This window comes from Staurois parvus, unplaced genomic scaffold (genome assembly GCF_062004578.1).
Source record: "Staurois parvus isolate SC_StPar_1 unplaced genomic scaffold, SC_StPar_1.0 ptg000090l, whole genome shotgun sequence".
NCBI classification, from domain to species: Eukaryota; Metazoa; Chordata; class Amphibia; order Anura; family Ranidae; genus Staurois; species Staurois parvus.
This window is the reverse complement of record NW_028317886.1, coordinates 1067408-1090497: the sequence shown is the minus strand read 5'-3', so window position 1 is coordinate 1090497 and position 23090 is coordinate 1067408. Positions and strand designations below refer to the sequence as shown.

General features: G+C 47.2%; 1 protein-coding gene across 2 annotated transcripts in view; it reads left to right on the top strand.

Moving 5' to 3' along the window:
- Positions 1–23090, top strand: part of ANXA10 (annexin A10) — a 100816-nt gene that overhangs the window by 21328 nt on the left and 56398 nt on the right. For both annotated transcript variants that reach the window (XM_089670509.1, XM_089670510.1), the window contains one exon: positions 13013–13097. In XM_089670509.1, the coding sequence (XP_089526635.1) occupies positions 13013–13097 (85 nt within the window). The remainder of the gene's footprint in view (positions 1–13012; positions 13098–23090) is intronic.

Genomic DNA, 23090 nt, shown 5'->3' with positions numbered 1-23090 from the left:
GTCACTACTGTCCAAACCTGCCAGCCCCTTCACATCAGGCTTTCCCCCGGTACATACCCTCGGCGGACCCCTCTACCACAGTTGGGTGCACTCAGGGGCCGCGGCCTGGTCTCAGTCCTGCGCCAAGTCCATCCCCACCATCAGGGGCTCTGGTGAAAAGGCAGACTGGGGCTTAGACTCCGCGCCCTGGGGAATCCTGTTCTGTGGGTCACTAGAGATCCCACCGGGCGGTGCCTGACAGTACCTTACGGCCCGCCTGACCATTCCACCTCTCCAGCCTGACTACGCCTGTGTTCCTGAAGTCTGCTACTTCCCTGTGTCAGTCCACACATTTCTGGTCATACCCGGATCCCTAACACAAGTCAACCCACCTGAGGCCACATGGCAGCAAGTGGCAGCCTGCCTCCAGCCTGACCGGTGCAATCCACTCCCGAGAGACACTGCACACATGTGCCCTCAGAACATAAATACCACTTCCAGCATGCAATGGGACTGCCTTCCCTTGAAATTGTCCAGGGCTGTATCCATAATCATGCTGGTAATTTGCCTAGGCCCCCTCCTATGTTTTGGAAGGTTCTCATAGCTTCCTGAAGGTGGGTAGAACTCAGACAAACTCCAACACCAGACCAGCATGAGCAGACCTAACTCATCAATCACAGCACTTTGTTAATCAGAATACCACACTGAATTTACCTGACAGGCTCTCTGGTAAGCAGAGAAACACAGCTATGCTTAACTTAACTATACACATCCTAGCACCTGACTAGGAGGGTGCTACACTGACAAAACTGGAACCAATGGAATCAATCCCAAATTGCAGCTCTTGAAACAATTATGTTTCTTAAAGATGTTTCCCTGCATAGAAAACTTTAAATATTTACCTCTTCTGTTTAAAAAGAAACAGCAACCTATACCTTCCAACTTTCTGAGATGGTATCAGATGGTTATCCTTTTAGTACAATTTGTGTTGGTAAATGACACACCTTCTGACACACCCCCACTTAAATGAAACAAGAAGAATTACAAAGCAAAAATTTTAGTTTTTTTATCACTATGATTCCTTTGTATTAAACTTTCAACATAATAATGTGATCATAAAAAGGTCTGTGTAAAAGGTTTAGTGTGGTGTAACACTTTTTATTATAGAGGTCTACGCATCTGTTCAAAAAGAGGGACAACTGAGAAGGGAAGAGAGAGAGAGGGATTTGATTTCAAAAGATGGACCATGCCTACAAGTGAAGGACAGTTGGGAAGCCCAAGGACTCTTCCGAAACTAACACTTCTGGGAGTACAGATTCTTGGTCCCTTGCCGTTTATAGTGATTCACTCCACTAACCCCCTAATTTACCTTTGTGTCCTTAAATGATACAGTATAGGGTTCAACAGGGAACCAGAGAATGTAGAAGGGGGCCAGGAAATCAACACTCACAGAAGTGTTCGTTTCTGAAGAGCCTAAAGTGTGGAGCGAATATGGAGCGGCCGTCCTGGTATCCCTCCCATGTTAGAATACCAGGCTGGCTGCTTGGCTCTTTGCAGACCTCCAGCGGTCCAACCTGTTCCTCAGTCCAGCTGTGTCCTCAGTCTTCTTTCCCCGGTGCCGGCATGGGCACCCGGCTGTGACAGCTTGCAGCTTCACAGCCGGGTGCCCACTGCGCATGTGCAAGAAGCGATGCACTTTGTGAATGGCCCTGTAATCTTCTGGGACCTGTCACGTGTCCCAGAAGATTACGAGGAGGGAGGAGGAAGGACAACTCCACGGAAATGGGAGTGGGTATCTGTCATATTGGGTACCAGCTCATCCCCTCTGCTCCCCAAAGGTCTCTGGTCATCTCCTGTACTATATCTGCAGTCTCTGGTCATCTCCTGTACTATGTCCACAGTCTCTGGTCATCTCCTGTACTGTGTCCGCAGTCTCTGGTCATCAACTGTACTATGTCCGCAGTCTCTGGTCATCTGCTGTACTATGTCCGCAGTCTCTGGTCATCTCCTGTACTATGTCCACAGTCTCTGTTTATCTCCTGTACTGTGCCTGCAGTCTCTGGTCATCTCCTGTACTGTATCCGCAGCCTCTGGTCATCTCCTGTACTGTGTTCGCAGTCTCTAGTCATCTCCTGTACTATGTCCGCAGTCTCTGGTCATCTCCTGTACTATGTCCGCAGTCTCTGGTCATCTCCTGTACTATGTCTGCAGTCTCTGGTCATCTCCTGTACTGTGTTTTCAGTCTCTGGTCATCTCCTGTACTTTGTCCGCAGTCTGGTCATCTCCTGTACAATGTCCGCAGTCTCTGGTCATCTTCTGTACTATGTCCGCAGTCTCTGGTTATCTCCTGTACTGTGTCCGCAGTCTCTGGTCATCTCCTGTACTGTATCCGCAGCCTCTGGTCATCTCCTGTACTGTATCCGCAGTCTCTGGTCATCTCCTGTACTGTATCTGCAGCTTCTGGTCATCCCCTGTACTGTGTCCGCAGCCTCTGGTCATCTCCTGTACTGTGCCCGCAGTCTATGGTCATCCCCTGTACTATGTCCGCAGTCTCTGGTCATCCTGTACTATGTTCGCAGTCTGGTAATCTCCTGTACTATGTCTGCAGTCTCTGGTCATCTCCTGTACTATGTCCGCAGTCTCTTTTTATCTCCTGTACTGTGGGTACCAGCTCATCCCCTCTGCTCCCCAAAGGTCTCTGGTCATCTCCTGTACTATATCTGCAGTCTCTGGTCATCTCCTGTACTATGTCCGCAGTCTCTGGTCATCTGCTGTACTATGTCCGCAGTCTCTGGTCATCTGCTGTACTATGTCCGCAGTCTCTGGTCATCTCCTGTACTATGTCCGCAGTCTGGTAATCTCCTGTACTATGTCTGCAGTCTCTGGTCATCTCCTGTACTATGTCCGCAGTCTCTGTTTATCTCCTGTACTGTGCCTGCAGTCTCTGGTCATCTCCTGTACTGTATCCGCAGCCTCTGGTCATCTCCTGTACTGTGTTCGCAGTCTCTAGTCATCTCCTGTACTATGTCCGCAGTCTCTGGTCATCTCCTGTACTATGTCTGCAGTCTCTGGCCATCTCCTGTACTGTATCCGCAGCCTCTGGTCATCTCCTGTACTGTGTTCGCAGTCTCTAGTCATCTCCTGTACTATGTCCGCAGTCTCTGGTCATCTCCTGTACTATGTCCGCAGTCTCTGGTCATCTCCTGTACTATGTCTGCAGTCTCTGGTCATCTCCTGTACTGTGTTTTCAGTCTCTGGTCATCTCCTGTACTTTGTCCGCAGTCTGGTCATCTCCTGTACTATGTCCGCAGTCTCTGGTCATCTTCTGTACTATGTCCGCAGTCTCTGGTTATCTCCTGTACTGTGTCCGCAGTCTCTGGTCATCTCCTGTACTGTATCCGCAGCCTCTGGTCATCTCCTGTACTGTATCCGCAGTCTCTGGTCATCTCCTGTACTGTATCTGCAGCTTCTGGTCATCCCCTGTACTGTGTCCGCAGCCTCTGGTCATCTCCTGTACTGTGCCCGCAGTCTATGGTCATCCCCTGTACTATGTCCGCAGTCTCTGGTCATCCTGTACTATGTTCGCAGTCTGGTAATCTCCTGTACTATGTCTGCAGTCTCTGGTCATCTCCTGTACTATGTCCGCAGTCTCTTTTTATCTCCTGTACTGTGGGTACCAGCTCATCCCCTCTGCTCCCCAAAGGTCTCTGGTCATCTCCTGTACTATATCTGCAGTCTCTGGTCATCTCCTGTACTATGTCCGCAGTCTCTGGTCATCTGCTGTACTATGTCCGCAGTCTCTGGTCATCTGCTGTACTATGTCCGCAGTCTCTGGTCATCTCCTGTACTATGTCCGCAGTCTGGTAATCTCCTGTACTATGTCTGCAGTCTCTGGTCATCTCCTGTACTATGTCCGCAGTCTCTGTTTATCTCCTGTACTGTGCCTGCAGTCTCTGGTCATCTCCTGTACTGTATCCGCAGCCTCTGGTCATCTCCTGTACTGTGTTCGCAGTCTCTAGTCATCTCCTGTACTATGTCCGCAGTCTCTGGTCATCTCCTGTACTATGTCTGCAGTCTCTGGCCATCTCCTGTACTGTGTTTGCAGCCTCTGGTCATCTCCTGTACTGTGTCCGCAGTCTCTAGTCATCTCCTGTACTATGTCCGCAGTCTCTAGTCATTTCCTGTACTATGTCCGCAGTCTCTGGTCATCTCCAGTACTATGTCTGCAGTCTCTGGTCATCTCCTGTACTTTGTCTGCAGTCTGGTCATCTCCTGTACTATGTCCGCAGTCTCTGGTCATCTTCTGTACTATGTCCGCAGTCTCTGGTTATCTCTTGTACTGTGTCTGTAGTCTCTGGTCATCTCCTGTACTGTATCCGCAGCCTCTGGTCATCTCCTGTACTATGTCCGCAGTCTCTGGTTATCTCTTGTACTGTGTCTGCAGTCTCTGGTCATCTCCTGTACTATGTCCGCAGTCTCTGGTCATCTCCTGTACTGTGTCCACAGTCTCTGGTCATCTCCTGTACTGTGTCCACAGTCTCTGGTCATCTCCTGTACTATGTCCGCAGTCTCTGGTCATCTCCAGTACTATGTCCGCAGACTCTGGTCATCTCCTGTACTATGTCCGCAGTCTCTGGTCATCTCCTGTACTATGTTCGCAGTCTTGTCATCTCCTGTACTATGTCTGCAGTCTCTGGTCATCTCCTGTACTGTATCCGCAGCCTCTGGTCATCCCCTGTACTGTGTCCGCAGCCTTTGGTCATCTCCTGTACTATGTCCGCAGTCTCTGGTCATCTCCTGTACTATGTCTGCAGTCTGGTCATCTCCTGTACTATGTCTGCAGTCTGGTCATCTCCTGTACTATGTCCGCAGCCTCTGGTCATCTCCTGTACTATGTCCGCAGCCTCTGGTCATCTCCTATACTATGTCTGCAGCCTCTGGTCATCTCCTGTACTATGTCTGCAGCCTCTGGTCATCTCCTGTACTATGTCCCCAGTCTCTGGTCATCTCCTGTACTATGTCCGCAGCCTCTGGTCATCTCCTGTACTATGTCCGCAGCCTCTGGTCATCTCCTATACTATGTCTGCAGTCTCTGGTCATCTCCTGTACTATGTCTGCAGCCTCTGGTCATCTCCTGTACTATGTCCCCAGTCTCTGGTCATCTCCTGTACTATGTCTGCAGTCTCTGGTCATCTCCTGTACTATGTCTGCAGTCTCTGGTCATCTCATGTACTATGTCCCCAGTCTCTGGTCATCTCCTGTACTATGTCCGCAGCCTCTGGTCATCTCCTGTACTATGTCCGCAGTCTCTGGTCATCTCTTGTACTATGTCCGCAGTCTCTGGTCATCTCCTGTACTATGTCTGCAGTCTCTGGTTATCTCCTCTACTGTGTCCGCAGTCTCTGGTCATCTCCTGTACTGTATCTGCAGCCTCTGGTTATCCCCTGTACTGTGTCCGCAGTCTCTGGTCATCTCCTGTACTGTGTCCGCAGTCTATGGTCATCCCCTGTACTATGTCCGCAGTCTCTGGTCATCTCCTGTACTATGTCCGCAGCCTCTGGTCATCTCCTGTACTATGTCCGCAGCCTCTGGTCATCTCCTGTACTATGTCCGCAGTCTCTAGTCATCTCCTGTACTGTGTCTGCAGCCTCTGGTCATCTCCTATACTGTATCCGCAGCCTCTGGTCATCCCCTGTATTTGTCCGCAGCCTCTGGTCATCTCCTGTACTGTGTCCGCAGTCTCTGGTCTTCTCCTGTACTGTGTCCGCAGTCTCTAGTCATCTCCTGTACTATGTCTGCAATCTCTGGTCATCTCCTGTACTATGTCCTTGTCAAGGTCCTACCTTTTCCCTGAGGTTATGTTACTCCATGTGCTGGCGTCCATCTTGGATATTGCTGTGCATGATGGGAATCCTTTTATGCCTTCAGGTCTCTGTGGTCCATCCCCCAGAGGGGTGTGGCTGATGACATATAAGCCTGTGGCCCGCACATGCTCTTTGCACTTGTGTCTTGTGTCTTTGTGTTGCTATTACTCTGTTCTGACTCTCGTGACTCTCCTGGTATCTGATTCGGCTTGTGACTTGACTATTCTTTGTATTCTCCCTTGATCTGACCCTCTGTTGCTGAACCCGGCTCGTGACCTGTGATTCTCGTCTGCTGTCCTGTACTGTTTTGTCCTGTTGTTGTTGACCCAGCTTGTCTGACTACTCTTTTGTCTCTTCCACCAGCTACACGCCATTGGCGGCGGCCATTGCCGCAGCTGAGGTGTCTCGGGGGCCGCGACCTGGTTCCTGGCTGCGTCAAGTCCATCCCCACCATCAGGGGCCCTGGTGAAGGGCAGCCTGGGACTTAGACTCCGCGCCCTGAGGGACTTCGGTCTGTGGGTAGTGGTTGTCGTCAGTCAGGGCGTTACATTGTTAGGCCTGCCTGTCCGTTCCTCGGCCCCTGCCCTGACATTACACAAGTGCCATGAACCCTGACGGTGCAGGCACGCCTTCGCTCCCAATGCTAGTCGCCAGACTCGATCAACAGGATCACCTGTTGGATCAGTTCGCTCAGGCGTTGCAAACCCTGCTTGCACGCACTGCACACCTTGATCCTGGTGCTATTAGGCCGGTGGTCACTCCGGTGGTCTCTCCCGCAGCTTCTCCGCCTATTGCGTCCACCACCTCGACGGCTGCATCAGCGGCGCCCAGAGGTATGACTGGTTCAGCCCCTCTTCCACAGCGCTTTGGGGGTGAGCCTAGTCAGTGTCGTGGGTTCCTCAACCAGGTGGGTATTTATTTTGAATTAATACCCCACTCCTTTCCGTCTGAGAGGTCAAAGGTGGGGTTCCTAATTTCCCTACTCTCAGACAAGGCCTTGGCCTGGGCAAATCCCTTATGGGAGAGGAACGACCCGGTGATTCAAGATTTTTCCGGTTTTGTCGATGCCTTTCGTAGGGTATTCGACGTACCGGCTCGTTCCGCCTCGGCGGCCAAACTGCTCATGACCATGCATCAGGGTTCACGGACCGTGGCCAAGTACGCTATAGAGTTTCGTACCCTGGCGGCAGAGGTCGGTTGGAACAATGAGGCTCTGGTGGCTGCGTTTTCCCATGGTCTTTCTGACACATTGAAGGACGAGATTGCAGCTAAGGAACTGCCTGTGGTGTTGGAGGAGCTCATCTCTTTCCTGATCCTGATTGACACCAGGCTCAGGGAGAGGCCTTCACTCAGGGAACGCCTGCGGAGGCCTTCCAATCGACTGGCACCTGCGTTTTCTGTCCCACCCGTTCCTCCCTCTCCTCCCACGCCTCCTGGGGATAGCTTGTCTGTTGGGGAACCCATGCAGCTGGGGTTTGCTCGCCTTTCCGAGGGGGAGCAGGCCGCTCGGCGTCGGGAGGGTCGCTGCCTGTACTGTGGCCTCGGTGGGCACTTTCGGCAGTCTTGTCCGGTCCGTCCGGGAAACGCTCGCACCTGAGATCATGTCGGGGACAGATCTTGGTGGAGTTTCCTCGTCCCCGGCGTTCCGCAAGGATAAGCCACTGATCACCGTGGTCCTTTCTTGGATGGAGGGCTCGGTGACGGCCCAGGCGTTGGTAGACTCTGGGGCCGGTGGGTTGTTCTTGGACAGCTCGTTTGCTGCACAGCACTCCATTCCCCTGCAGGCTCGCGCTACCCCATTGGTTCTCGAAGTCATAGATGGCAGGCCCCTGCAGCCGCCGCAGGTTACCCACGAGACTCTGCCGATAGAGGTAGCCATTGGGGCTGTTCACAGGGAGTTGGCCTGTTTTCAGGTGATTTCTTCCCCACACTATTCGGTGGTTTTGGGGTATCCCTGGCTCCAGAGGCACAATCCAACCTTCAATTGGCAAACAGCCGAGATTCTCTCATGGTCTCCACAGTGTGGGGCCGGGTGCATCCGGGGGCCGGTTAAGGTATTGTGTGCCTCCTCGGACTCTGCGTTGCCCACCGACTATGGGGAGTACCGGGACGTGTTTGATAAGGTACGCGCTGGTACCTTACCGCCGCATCGTCCTTACGACTGCACCATATCCTTGCAACCCGGGGCCACTCCTCCGCGTGGCAGGGTGTACCCTCTCTCGGTTGCGGAGAATAAGGCCATGGAGGAGTACGTTGTGGATGCGCTTTCCCGGGCGCACATTCGTAAGTCTACTTCTCCAGCAGGAGCAGGTTTTTTTTTTGTAAAGAAGAAAGGTGGGGAATTGAGGCCCTGCATCGATTATAGGGGTCTCAATCGGATTACCATTAAAAATGCATATCCGATTCCTTTGATTTCTGAGTTGTTCGACCGCCTTAAGGGAGCAACAGTCTTTACCAAACTCGACCTTAGGGCGGCGTACAACCTCGTACAGATCAGACAGGGGGATGAGTGGAAGACCGCGTTTAACACCAGAACCGGGCACTACGAATACCTGGCGATGCCCTTCGGATTGTGTAATGCGCCCGCGGTTTTTCAGGAATTCATAAACGATGTCCTTCGTGATTTGTTGCAGCAGTGCGTAGTGGTTTACCTGGATGACATCTTGGTTTACTCTACCTCCATGGAGTCTCATGTCCAGGATGTCAAGCAGGTGCTGCAACGATTGCGTGAGAACGGACTCTTTTGTAAACTCGAGAAGTGCGAGTTCCATCGATCCCAAGTTGCCTTTTTGGGCTACATAATTTCCGCGGAGGGATTTTCCATGGACCCTCAGAAGGTTGCTGCGGTTCTGCAGTGGCCTCATCCCAATGGCCTTCGGCCCATTCAGCGCTTTCTGGGTTTTGCCAACTACTATCGGAAGTTCATCAGAAACTTCTCCACATTGGCAAAGCCTCTCTCTGACCTAACCAGGAAGGGGAGTAACCCTCACGAGTGGCCATCCGAGGCCATCATAGCTTTCGAGGCTCTGAAAGCCGCCTTTGCTTCGACTCCGATTCTTTCACATCCCAATCCTGGGTTGCCCTTCATCCTCGAGGTTGATGCTTCCGAGACGGGAGTAGGGGCTCTCCTGTCTCAGCGTCGGTCGCCCGATGGACCCCTACTTCCCTGCGGGTTCTACTCCAGGAAGCTTTCCTCTGCAGAGTGCAACTACCAGATTGGAGATCGGGAGTTGTTGGTCATCATCCTGGCTCTCAAGGAGTGGAGGCACCTGCTCGAGGGTTCCGCGGTTCCGGTCCTCATTCTTACCGATCACAAGAACCTGACTTATCTTTTGGAGGCCAAGAGATTGACACCCCGCCAGGCCAGATGGGCTCTGTTCTTGTCACGCTTCAACTATGTGGTTTCATATTTGCCTGGTTCCAAGAATGTCAGGGCTGATGCATTATCACGGCAATACTCTGAGTTGTCCAGGGAAGACTCTGAGCCAATCTCACTTATACCTCCAGATCAGATCCTGGCTGCCATTCGCACCAGTCTGACCTCTCCTCTTGGGGAGCAGATTTTGGTGGCTCAAACTGATGCTCCTCCCGGGAAGCCGGAGTTTAGATGTTTCGTACCCGAGGGATTGCGCACCCGCCTGCTGCGTACCTACCATAACGCCAAAGCTGCCGGGCATCCGGGGAAGAACCAGCTGTGTTGGGTCGTCTCTCGCTTATTATGGTGGCCAACCCTCCGTGCCGACATTGCCTCTTATGTAGTGGCATGTTCGATCTGTGCCCAGAATAAGTCTCCACGGCATCTCCCTTTGGGTCTTCTGCAACCCATTCCCAATGGGGAGCGTCCTTGGTCACATCTAGGTATGGACTTTATTGTAGACCTCCCGGTGTCTCGGGGTCATACGGTCATCCTCATGATCGTCGATAGGTTTTCCAAGATGTGCCATTGCATTCCACTCAGGAAATTACCCACAGCGCAAGAACTGGCCACGGTCTTTTCCAGGGAGATTTTTCGCCTGCATGGGTTGCCTAAGGTGATTGTCTCGGACCGCGGGAGTCAGTTCGTGTCCAGATTCTGGCGCGCCTTCTGCTCCCAGTTGGGTATTAGTCTCTCCTTTTCTTCAGCCTACCACCCGCAGTCCATTGGGGCTGCGGAGCGTTCCAATCAGGCCTTAGAACAATTCCTTCGGTGTTATATTTCAGACCATCAGGACGATTGGGCCGATCTCCTGCCTTGGGCAGAGTTTGCCAGGAACTCGGCGGTCAACTCCTCCTCCGGGATGTCTCCTTTCATGGCCAACTATGGGTTCCAACCCGCGGTATTACCTGAGAGGTTCTCACCACAGGACATTCCGGCTGTGGAGAACCATCTTGCTGCCCTGCATTCTTCATGGGGGCAGATCCAGAGGGCCTTGAGGGACTCAGCTCAGCGCCAGAAGTTCCAGGCTGATTGCAGACGGTTGCCCGCTCCTTCATACCAGGTCGGCGATCGTGTGTGGTTGTCTACTCGCAACCTCAATCTTCGGGTGCCCACACCCAAACTAGCTCCCCGTTTTGTCGGTCCTTTCCGCATTCTCCGCAAAGTGAATCCGGTGGCCTATGCCCTTGCCCTTCCGTCTGGGATGCGGATCTCCAATATCTTTCATGTTTCCCTGTTGAAACCTCTGATCTGCAATCGCTTCACTACCTCTCTGCCTCGGCCCCGTCCTGTCCGGGTTGACGGTCATGAGGAGTATGAGGTGAGCCGGATCCTGGACTCTCGATTGGTGCGAGGTCGATTACAGTTCCTGGTTCATTGGCGCGGTTATGGTCCCGAGGAGCGTTCCTGGGTTCCTTCCGCGGATGTCCATGCTCCTGCCCTCCTCCGCGCTTTTCATACCCGCTTTCCTCAGAAACCTTTTGTTGAGCCGCGGAGGGGGAGGGGCCCTTGAGGAGGAGGTAATGTCAAGGTCCTACCTTTTCCCTGAGGTTATGTTACTCCATGTGCTGGCGTCCATCTTGGATTCTGCTGTGCATGATGGGAATCCTTTTATGCCTTCAGGTCTCTGTGGTCCATCCCCCAGAGGGGTGTGGCTGATGACATATAAGCCTGTGGCCCGCACATGCTCTTTGCACTTGTGTCTTGTGTCTTTGTGTTGCTATTACTCTGTTCTGACTCTCGTGACTCTCCTGGTATCTGATTCGGCTTGTGACTTGACTATTCTTTGTATTCTCCCTTGATCTGACCCTCTGTTGCTGAACCCGGCTCGTGACCTGTGATTCTCGTCTGCTGTCCTGTACTGTTTTGTCCTGTTGTTGTTGACCCAGCTTGTCTGACTACTCTTTTGTCTCTTCCACCAGCTACACGCCATTGGCGGCGGCCATTGCCGCAGCTGAGGTGTCTCGGAGGCCGCGACCTGGTTCCTGGCTGCGTCAAGTCCATCCCCACCATCAGGGGCCCTGGTGAAGGGCAGCCTGGGACTTAGACTCCACGCCCTGAGGGACTTCAGTCTGTGGGTAGTGGTTGTCGTCAGCCAGTGCGTTACATTGTTAGGCCTGCCTGTCCGTTCCTCGGCTCCTGCCCTGACAGTCCTCAGTCTCTGGTCATCTCCTGTACTATGTCCGCAGTCTCTGGTCATCTCCTGTACTATGTTCGCAGTCTCTGGTCATCTCCTGTACTGTGTCCGCAGTCTCTGGTCATCACCTGTACTATGTCTGCAGTGTCTGGTCATCTCCTGTACTGTCTACAGTCCATTGATGCAGAATATTTTTTTTCCCTGTTTTCCGCCTCTAAAATCTAGGTGCTTCTTATGGTCAGGTGTATCTTACAGAGAAAAAAAAAAGATATTTACAACCTTCTTTACGGGGAAACATTTTTGGAAGTTTTATTTTAGCAATAGAGCCACTTTAAACAGGTAAATTACATTTGTCAGTGCTGAAAATGTATTTAAGCAAACTACTTTGCTTAAGACTTTTTTGCTTTTAGACTCTCTTTATGTTTCCTGTTGCAGCTTCTTAATTAGCTCAATCATCTCAACATTAACCCAAGTTAGCACAAGTCCATTACATCACCCAAAACCCATGCTTGGCATTCAAAAAATCAAACACAAGAGCCTCTACTGACAATTGCAACTGGGGATCTGGTAGTAGACTGCTGACTCACAGTGGGTTGAACTTAGTACTAGAATGGCCATGACTCAGTGTTGACTTTGATGGGTCCTACTTACAGTCTGAGCCTTGGATGCAGGGACTTGACAAGAAGAAGAAATTGATTTAAAGATTAAAGCAGGTTCATGAGCAGCAAGGTTAGCTTAGATGCTTTAAAGCCCTTATATAAATATTGTGAGCCATGAAAAGGCTCCGGTCATACAATAGTATCACCAATCTTTCAAAATCATGACCCATTGGGGTTTATTTATTGGGGTTGGAGAGTGCAAAAAAAAACAATCAGCTTCTAACTGTAGCTTGTTCAAGTAAGCTTTGGCAATAAAACCTGGAAGCTGAATGGTTTCTTTGAAGAAATTAGCTTGATTTAGCACTCTCCAGCTTTAGTAAATCAACCCCATTGTGACAGTACACATTAATCAATATCTGCAATCCTATTTTTACCTTAATTAAGGGACAATTTTTATCTGAATCTGTTTGGACTTAAAATACCCAATTTGCATCTTAGTGTGTTTTTACCTAAAATATTTAATTGGATTTAGAAGGGGCCACTACACAAGAAAGACAATTCTTTTGCTTCATAACATTTTTAATCAAATATAAATGCATCCCCTTTAATGCAACCCCAGGGAAGATGCATAGCATCATTATAAGAAAGAAATGTTGATTATCAGAAAGTTATTCATTATGTTCTGCAACCACTGCTGGAAGCTTTTCTTCTTTTATTGTTACTGTTGTTTCTTATATTTACAGAAATGTCGGGATTGGCAAATGTTTCATATTTTCCTAAAACAGATAACAATGGTTGCGAACTTGGGCAATTCAATATCCTTACATTATGCTTCATGGTCCTTTTTCATATTTTGCCTGCTGATGTATTTGACTTGATCTCAAATTAATCAAAATGAAAACTGTGGAATTGTATAATTTTTAAGAAACAGTTTGTCAAAATAATTTATAGTACATGTTGTACTGTGAGTCGTTATTTCAATATTGTTTACTGATTCTTTTAACTCTATTAAATGCAGGAGATCCAGGGAACAATATTCCCAAATCCGAACTGCAATCCCATTATGGATGCACAGATGCTTGGTGGAGCTCTCCAAGGTTTTGGTTAGTATTCATCTATGTTCACATTTAAACTTGCATGGTGCCTACAGTATACGTGGTTACTGCTACATTACATTTGCAGGTATTTATGTCTAATTATTTCCAACAAAATCATAACAACCAGTCAGTTTATGATACCAATTTATTTTAAAATAGCCAGTCCTGATGAAATGATTCTTTGTCGTGGACACCATAACATTGTATCTAAGCACTTTAGGGGACAAAGAGGCACGTTGTTACATTTTATAAAGTTGAAACTGACTACCACTAAGCAGAGATGCAGAGTTCAGTCAATCACACTTTTAAAAGCTGTGTGGAATGGTCACATAAGTTAATTTAGAAAACACTAATTAATCATATGTAGTGAATTTAAAGAATGTGACTTTACAAAAAAATGCCTTATTACACTGTCTCATATTTTACTGAATCTAGTTATAACTTACATACCTTAGTGTGATGGACCCAGCCTTCCAATGGCTATGGCTTTGTTTGCATTAATTAGAGCAGGGGTCTCAAGACTTTTCAAGTAAAGGGCCAGTTTACTATCTTTCAGGATTTAGGTGGGGGCCAGTCTGTGGCCTGTAGGGAAAAAAAAACGTCCCAGCATCATTGGCTGTAATGGGAGGAAGAAGACCCCATTGTTAGTATCAATGAGAAGAATAGTGCCATCGTTTATGTCAGAGGAAGGAATGGTGTCCCATAATTGACATCATTTGATATCGGTTGGTGGAAGTGGAATAGTGCCCCAAGGGCCACATAAAGGCAAGCAAAGGGCCACATTCGGTCCCCAGGCCGCAGTTTGGAGGCCACCGCATTAGAGCAATACTCTGTGTATGCTGACCAGCCCTGCATTTCATTAGAGATGAACAGGGCCATCTCTTGAGAGTCTCCAGTTCCACCAGCCTGAAAATAATGTTAATTGACCCTTGACTAGAAGTCAATAATGCCTTGATGCATAGGTCAAAATTAGCTGCGTCAGCATAACTATGTGGCTAATTTGCATTCTTGGGTAATAACCAGTTGAGCTCTACCCTATAGCAGGTTTACTGCTACAGGGCGGACTCTATATAAATGTGATCCATGCTTCTGCCATGTCTGTGGGTTTGGGGCACGCATGCATGCCAACCCGGCAGTGCTGTGATTTGGTGCGGCACCGATCAGTCAGCAGATTCAGGCCAGTGATGTTTGGAATGGATCTGCTCCGTGATCAGTGCCCTATCACGGATCTTCCTGTGCCTGTGTTTACATTGCATAGGAAATTATGCAATTTTCTTTCCCTGGGCACATTCTGTTCCAGAGAGAGAAGAAAGCACATCCACATGAGTCAAAGCACTACACTGAGACAGTAAAAGCACTGATAGGTCACATTTAACCCCCTGATCGCCCACCAGTTAACCCCTTCACTGCCCTGTCACCAGTGTCTTTAGTACAGTGTACAGATTTTTTTACTGATCACTGTATTAGTGTCAAAGGCAACTTCAGATAGCATTAGCATCAGTTAGTGTCCTTCCCAGATAGCGTCAGATTGCCCGCCATTACATCAGTCATCACATTTAACCCTTTGATTGCCGGGAACACGCTCACATACACAATAAACCTTCATTGCTAGTATAGTGTCTGAAAAGATCAATATCTTTGAGATAGCACTATACCAGAGTTCACAATAGTATAGTGTCCCCAAAAATGCAGCGTTAGCAGGATCAGCCCTGGCACCTGCCAGCTCCTATGTTTAGTCCCTACTCTTAACCCCCCCTTCTCTCCCAGCAAGTGCACTGTCAGTAGATCACTGCCACTTGATACATTGCACACAAAACTGTAGGGTTAGCAAAATCAGGCCTGATCTCTGCTAGCACTAGCAGGTGGCCAAAATGTCCAATGAAAGGTACTCTAGTGAAGAGGCCTGCAGGATTCTGAGAATGTCCAAGAATTCAAACACAGGCCCGTAGAGCCCATAGTGTCCTTCTGGATGTGCTTGCAAATCCTGATTGGCAGCCCACAAATTCTGCAGCATCCGTACTTCCCCCATTCACTGCTAAACCCAAAGTACTCCCCTTGATTTTTTTTTGGAGCTCTTTTTCATGGGAGATCTATATGGATTGGTTGTGGATCAAAGCAATTTATACACACAACAATTTATCGGCGCCAACCCAAATTCAAAACTTGCCAAACCATTTTCATAGAAACCTAATACGGTTTTCAAATTTAAAGTTTTTTTTGTCTTAACCCTCAACATAGGCATTACTAAAAAAAATGAATTGCAGTTGTATTGATTCACAGACCCAATTCATCATATGCCTGTGTTCTGTGCTGCCATAGCAAGGCAATGACAATACATTCTGGCGCCCTCGGGGTGACCCTGAATTTGACTGACTCCACAAAACTCGGCCCCACGTAAATCACCTTAACCTGAAATTTGCAGATGTGTATACTCCCCAGCAAGACATCTGCGTTGATGAGTCTCTCATTAATTTTTCTATCCACCTTGCATTCAAACAATTTCTCCTCAGCAAGCATGCCAGATATTATTATTATTATACAGGATTTATATAGCGCCAAAAGTTTGCTCAGCGCTTTACAATATAATGGGAGACAATACGGCAACAGTACAGTTCAATACAAGAGGGATAGGAGGGCCCTGCTCCTTGGAGCTTACAATCTAGGAGGAAGGGGCTAGTGGTACAAAAGGTAGTAACTGTGGGGGATGGACTGGTTGGAAGAGTAGAAGATTACATTATTAGCTGAGGGCAGGATAGGCTTCCCTGAAGAGATAGGTTTTCAGAGATCGCCTAAAAGTGAGCAGAGTAGGCGATAGTCTGATAAATTGGGGTATAGAATTCCAGAGGATGGGGGAAGCTCTGGAAAAGTCCTGGAGACGAGCATGGGAGGAGGAGACAAGAGAGCAGGAGGTCTTGTGAGGAGCAGAGAGTGCGGTTTGGGTGATATTTAGAGACAAGATCATTGATGTAATTTGGGGCAGAGTTATAAATGGCTTTATACGTTAATGTTAATGTTTTGAATTTTATCCATTGGGCAATGGGAAGCCAGTGGAGGGATTGGCAGAGAGGGATAAGTCTGGCAGCAGCATTCATGATAGACTGAAGAGGGGATAGCCTGCGATTCGGTAGGCCAATGAGGAGGAAGTTACAATAGTCAAGGTGAGATATAACAAGGGAGTGAATAAGTTGCTTAGTGGTTTCAGAGGTTAGGAACAGCGTATCTTGGAGATGTTGCGGAGGTGAAGTCTACAAGATTTGGACAGTGATTGTATTTGGGGGTGAAAGGACAGATGGGAGTCTAGAATTACACCTAGCACTCTGGCATGAGGGGAGGGAATGATGATTGTGTTATTTATCTTGATGGAGAAGTCAGGGGAGGGGGCACGAGCTGGGGGGAATACTAAGAGCTCAGTTTTGGAAAGATTGAGTTTGAGGAAGTGGAGTGACGTCCATGCGGATATGTCGCTTAGTAGGTTAGTAATGCAAGAGGAGACTGAAGGGGTGAGGTGAGGGGTAGAAAGATAAATTTGTGTGTCATCAGCATAGAGATGGTATTTAAAGACATGGGAGTTTATCAAGTGACCAAGGAAGGAGGTGTAGATGGAGAAGAGAAGGGGTCCAAGGACAGAACCTTGAGGGACCCATACAGAAAGAGGGAGTGAAGAGGAGGAGGCAGAGTTATAGGTAACTCTGAAGGAGCGCTGCGATAGGTAGGAGGAGAACCAGGAGAGAGCAGAGTCTCTGAGACCAAGAGAGTGGAGTTTTTTGAGGAGGAGGGGATGGTCAACCGCATCTAAAGCCGCAGAGAGGTCAAGCAGTAAGAGTACAGAGTAATGGCCATTGGTTTTAGCTGTTAGTAGATCATTAGTTAGTTTTAGTAGGGCAGTTTCAGTGGAGTGTAGTGAGCGAAAGCCAGACTGTAAAGGGTCAAGAAGGATGTTGTCGGTGAGTTGGGAACTCAGGCTATTGTAGAGGTAAATGGCAGCAGTGAGATGGGTCTTAAGTTGTTCAGGCTGGTGGGGTCCAGGGAGGGCTTTTTAAGTATGGGAGTGATGTGTGCATGCTTTAGAGGGGAGGGGAAGGCACCAGTAGAGAGGGAAAGATTGAAGATGTGAGTGAGGGAGCATAGGATGGAAGAAGAGGGTGACCGTAGTAGTTGTAAGGGGACAGGATCCAGGGGGCAGGTAGTGAGACGAGCTTCTGAGAAAACCTTAGTGACCTCTTCGGTAGTAGCAAGGTCAAAAGAGGAAAGTGTTGAGGGAGATTTAGTATAAGGTATGCTAAGTGGGATGGATGTCTGTGCAGTGGCGATGCCCCCATGAATTGCGTCAGTCTTGTTTTTGAAATGATTTGCAATCTTGTGAGCAGCGAGTGAGGTACTGGGTGGAGGTGGAGAAAGTAGAGAGTTAAAAGTAAAGAAGAGACGATGAGGACTGGATGACAAGGTATTAATAAGAGTGACAAAGTCAGCTTGTTTGGCAGCATGAAGGGAGGAATTGTATGTTAAGAAAGCAGATTTATATCGGTTGAATGCTTGCTGGGATTTGGTTTTACGCCACAATCGCTAAAGCGCGCGACTATGTCGTTTAAGATTTCTGGAGTCGTCAGTCTGCCAAGGTTGTAACAGTCGGGGCCTGATGCTTTGTGTTGTTTGAGGATCAAGTGGGTCTAATGTGGATGAAAGCGAACTGTTGTAGATAGCAGTGGCCAGGTCACGGCAGGACAGGGGAGAGATTCTATCATAGAGTTGGTCAGTTGCAGAGTGGAAAGGAGCAGGGTTCAAGTTGTGAAGGTTTCTGCGGGTAATTGTTTGCTGCTTGGAGGGATAGGTGTTTGAAGACGTGGACACTGTGAAGGTGATGAGATTGTGATCAGAGAAAGGAAAGGGGGTGTTTGTGAGGTTGTAGGGAGTGCAAAGATGGGAGAAAACAAGGTCTAATGTATGCCCATCAGAGTGAGTGGAGGACTGTATACACTGTGCTAATGCAAAAGATGAGGTTAGGTTGAAGAGTTGTAGCCTGGTTGTTGACATTAATAGGGATGTTAAAATCTCCGAGAATGATAGTGGGTAGTTCAGAGGAGAGAAATTAGGGTAGCCAGGCGGAAAAATCATCAAGAAAGCGGGACACCGGTCCAGGAGGCCGATAGATCACTGCAATCCTCAGAGAAATGGGAGAAAACAGCCGGATGCAGTGAGTCTCGAAAGAAGAGAAGGATAGAGAGGAAGGGTTAGGGAGGACTTGAAAGGTGCTCAGTGGGGATAGAAGCAAACCAACCCCACCACATTTCCGACCACTGGGTCTGGGTAAGTGGGTCCAAATGAGGCCTCCATAGGAAAGTGCTGAGGGAGAAGCAGAATCTGCTGCTTGGAGCCAAGTTTCTGTAATTGCTAATAGGTTAAGGGAGCGAGAGACAAAAAGGTCATGGACAGAGGTGAGCTTATTACAGTCAGAGCGGGCATTCCAGAGCACACATGAAAAAGGAAGGGTGGTTTTTGGGAGCACGGGGACCGATGTTAAATTGAGGGGATTGTGGCTATGCCCGGAAGAAAGAGGATGCCTGGTGTGGGAGTGAAATACTGGAGGACCAGGGTTTGGGGAGATACCCCCAGAGGTTAGGAGAAGAAGAAGGGTGAGGAAAGTAACATGGGAGCGGGATGTACACAAGTGCACATGCCTTCCAGTCCTGGTGTTTGGGTCAGCACGAGAGTGAAGTATCAGCAGGAGGTGATGAGAGCAGTAGTAGGGAGATGGTAGCAGTGAGGGTGAGATGTACAAGTTTTGGGGTGTAGCAGAGCGGTAAAGAAGTGAGATTTTGGGAACGCAGGAAAGTAATATTAAAAATATGAAAAGGAGGAGTAGAAGGGACATATTAAAAGGTACATGGAGTGGGACTCAGACTTGTAAGAGATGTTTCCCAGGGTGTTTGCTTGCAGTCCGTCCAGCTTGCAGTAGAGTTTCTTGTTCTTGTATCTTCCTGCTGCTTGCGTTATCCTGCTTTAGTTAAACTGCTGTGTTTAACTGCGTCTTAGCACTCCATCAATGTAGCACTCACAAAAAGCAGCACCATTTTTGTGACTGTGCCCCCCCATCTGCGATTTCCCCCCATGAGCTGATCTAAATTTATAGGGAGATGGTCAAATGAGCACTCTTCTCTGCCCCAAAGGATCACATGAATAGGGGGGATGTTTCTCAAACAGACAAGACACAGACTACAGTCATAAAAAGAGTGCAACTAGAGGTGAGAACTAATCAACATATACAAATATATATATACACTATTTGTTCTGAAATTAACAGGAGTTTATGCATTTTTGTAGTTAAGAGTGGAGAGGAGATAGCAGAATTTACCCAGTGAAAGCAGGAGTCTATGCATTTTTGTAGTGAAGAGTGGAGAGGAGATAGCAGTATTTACCCAGTGAAAGCAGGAGTCTATGCATTTTTTCAGTTAAGAGTGGAGAGGAGATAGCAGTATTTACCTGTGAAAAGCAGAGAAGGCATGATTAAACTGCTGTTTTTAACTGCCTCTTAGCACTCCATCAATGCAGCACTCACGCAAAAGCAGCACCCCATCTCTGACTGTGCCCCCCATCTGATATGGGGTCAAAATGTATAAGACCTGTGAGAGGGCAACAGGCTACACATATAAGTTTCGGATTTACGAGGGAAAAGATCACGTGGATCCACCCAGATGCCCAGATTACATGGGGAGCAGTGGCAAGATAATTTGGGACTTGGTGTCACCCTTTTTCCATATGGGGTACCACTTACACGTGGACAATTTTTATACAAGCGTGCCACTATTTAGACATTTGTACAATCTTGGATTTGGCGCATGTGGCACTGTGCGACCTAATCGCTGGAGCTTCCCCCAACGGTTTGTATATACCCGTCTTAGAAAGGGGGAGAAAGCCTGCTTGAAAAATTATTAATTGCTCATAGTAAAGTGGGAGGACAAACAGGATATTTTGTCCTGTCTTCCATTCACGAAGGCACGACCATCCAAATTTCCACGGCAGCTGGTTTTATCGAGACGCCCCTCTGTGTCCATGACTATAACCTTAACATGGGAGGGGTGGAATTCAATGACCAGATGATGAAGCTGTACTTAGTTCCCTGTAAAGCCAGAATCTGGTACAAAAAAGTGTGTGTATATTTATTTCAATTGGCTCTGTACAACGCTTTTGCGCTTTACAAAGCAACTGGACGAAGTGGATCCTTCCTAAAATTCCAAGAAGAGATCACCACGGCCCTTTAGTATCCATAAGGTGCTGTGGCCCAAACCCTTAACCCAGGTGCAGTGAGCCGGATGCATGAGAGGCATTTGCCTGATACCATTCCTGGTACCCCCTGGTACAGATATCGTGTCTGTAGCAGACATGGAATTAAGTGTGACACCCGCTTTTTTTTGTCCCTCCTGTCCCGGCCAACCTCTGCCTCAAGATCTGCTTCCATCGCTACCATACGCTAGTATAGGGCACAGCACAGTCTAGGGCACATATATACACAGGGTCTCGAAAGATGTTAGGTAATCAGGACAGTAAAAAAAAAATCCAAAATAAAAAAGTAAAAAAAAAATTTAAAAAACAAAAATAGTTGTTTTATTGAGTTACTGTTTTATTATTACTGTTTTATTGTTAACCATTGCTGTTTTCTTTGCAGGAATGCCATTCAGCTGCAGCACTGATATGATTATTCTGACAGAAACAAGGTCTTGCTCTCAGAATATATGTAAATGTGTGTAGCGCTGTTGGATGAGATTTTTCATCCACAGTTAAAAAACAACATACTGTATATGCCCAAGCAGCGGGCCTGCGGTGGTCAGTGGGTGGATCGCTCCTATGCTTCAGTATATATTTTTGACATTTTTTTTCCAGAGATTTTTTCATCCATATCAATCAATGAGTATAGAGGAATCTGTTAGGTTCTTTGTTTTTTGTTCATTTATGGCTACCATTAGAAGTGGGTGGATGCAGGGCGGTATATTCTAATGGTGGCCATAACACACACTTTTTCTGGCAGAGATTTCTTCTCTTTTTTTTTTCATTCAGCCCACAGGCTGCATAAAAAAAAAAATATACCATATATACCCAACAAGGACCAGTGACGTACTGGTACATCACTGGACTTTGGGTGATCATACCAGGATGATGTCTGCAACGTTCGGCTTTCATGTAAAGGCAATCCTAGTGGCTAATTAGCCGCAGGATTGATTTTACAAGCAGCAAGAGGCAATGCTCCCCCACTGCCTTCCACGACTTTCTTGGGCAGTCCTGTGCTATCCAGGAACCTGAGAATGCAGCCGTTATTTCCGCCAGCTGACCATAGAACTGACTGGAAACTAGACTGGGCCAATCATCTCTATAGTCCTAGAAACCGGAAGCTATGAGCATTTTATCACTACGGTTTTGCCGGATATAACAGCGCCATTTTTAAATTGAGAAAGCATCTGATCACATCGATCTTGGTGAGATCAGATGAATTAAGGGCAGAGTAGATATCTAGAGTCTAAGAGACCCCAGATTTCTCAGAAAAGAATACCTCTCATTGCCTATTTATATTACTTGTGATAACAATAAAAGTGATCAAAAAAAAAAATGAAAGGGAAACTGTAAAAATAATAAAAAAAATAAAAAAAAAACCCAAAACACCCTTGTTCCCCCACATGTGCGCACAACGGCATACGCAAGCGTTAGCCCCATGTCGGTATGTAAACAGCGGTTGCACCATGCATGTGAGAGATTGACACAAACGTTAGCTCAAAGGCAGTAATTCTAGCACTAGACCTCCTGTTTAAATCCAAAATGGTAGCCTGTAAATGCTTTTAAAGTGTCCCCTATGGATATTAAAAATGTATGTAGTATGTTGCTGTTGCATAGGGCATGCGCAGTCTTAAAGCATGTCATGTTTCATATCTATTTACTCGGAGTACCATCATTTTTTATATCTTACCAAACAACTAGCCAATATATTGTGTTTTTGCCCATTAAAATAAAAAAAAGTGCAATTTTTCTAAAAATTTGTGTTTGAAAAATCGCTGCGCAAGTACTATGTGACATACAAAATGTCAACACCCACCATTTTATTCTCTAGGGCGTCTACTTTAAAAAAAAGTGTATAATACTGGGGGGTCAAAGTAATTTTTTAGCAAAAAATACAGATTTTTTTCATGTGAACAAAAAGTGTCAGAAAAGGCTTGGGGGGTCTTCAAGTTAGAAGAATGAGTGATGTGTGGCATAAGCTTCTAATGCTGGGCATAAAATGCCAAGATATCAACCCCCCTCCCAATTTTTTGGAAAGTAGACACCCCAAACTATTTGCTGAGAGGCATGTTGAGTCAATAGAAGAATTTATTTTTTACAAGTTTTTGGAAAATTACCAAAAATGTTTGTTTTTGGTTTTTTTTTACACAACATTTTAAATTAAAGGATATATTGCTCACACATGCCATGGGTATATATGGAATTATACCCCAAAATACATTCTGCTACTTTTACCGAGTATGGGGATACCACATGTGAGAGACTTTTTGGCAGTCTATCCATGTACAGGACCCCAAAATCCAATAAGCACCTTCAGGCTTTTAAAGGAATTTATTTCCTCATTACACTTCCTACCTATTACAGTTTCGGAGGCCCTGAAATGCCAGAATAGTACAAACCCCCCCCCCAAATGACCCCTTTTTGGAAAGTAGACACCCCAAGGAATTTGATGAGAGACATGGTGAATATTTTGCAGATCTCGTTTGTTGCCACAAATTTGTGGAATATGCAGAAAGAAAACGAAAACATATTTTTTCTTTTCTCTTTTTATTTTCCAAAACTTTGTAAATTCCATTATCTATACCATAGTTTTTAGATGCTATAACTTTCACATAAACCAATTAATATACATATATTAGGATTTTTTTTACCAAAGACATGTAGCAAAATACATTTTGGCCTAAATTTATGACGAACTTGGAGTTTATTGAACAGTTTTTATAACAGAAATGAGAAAAT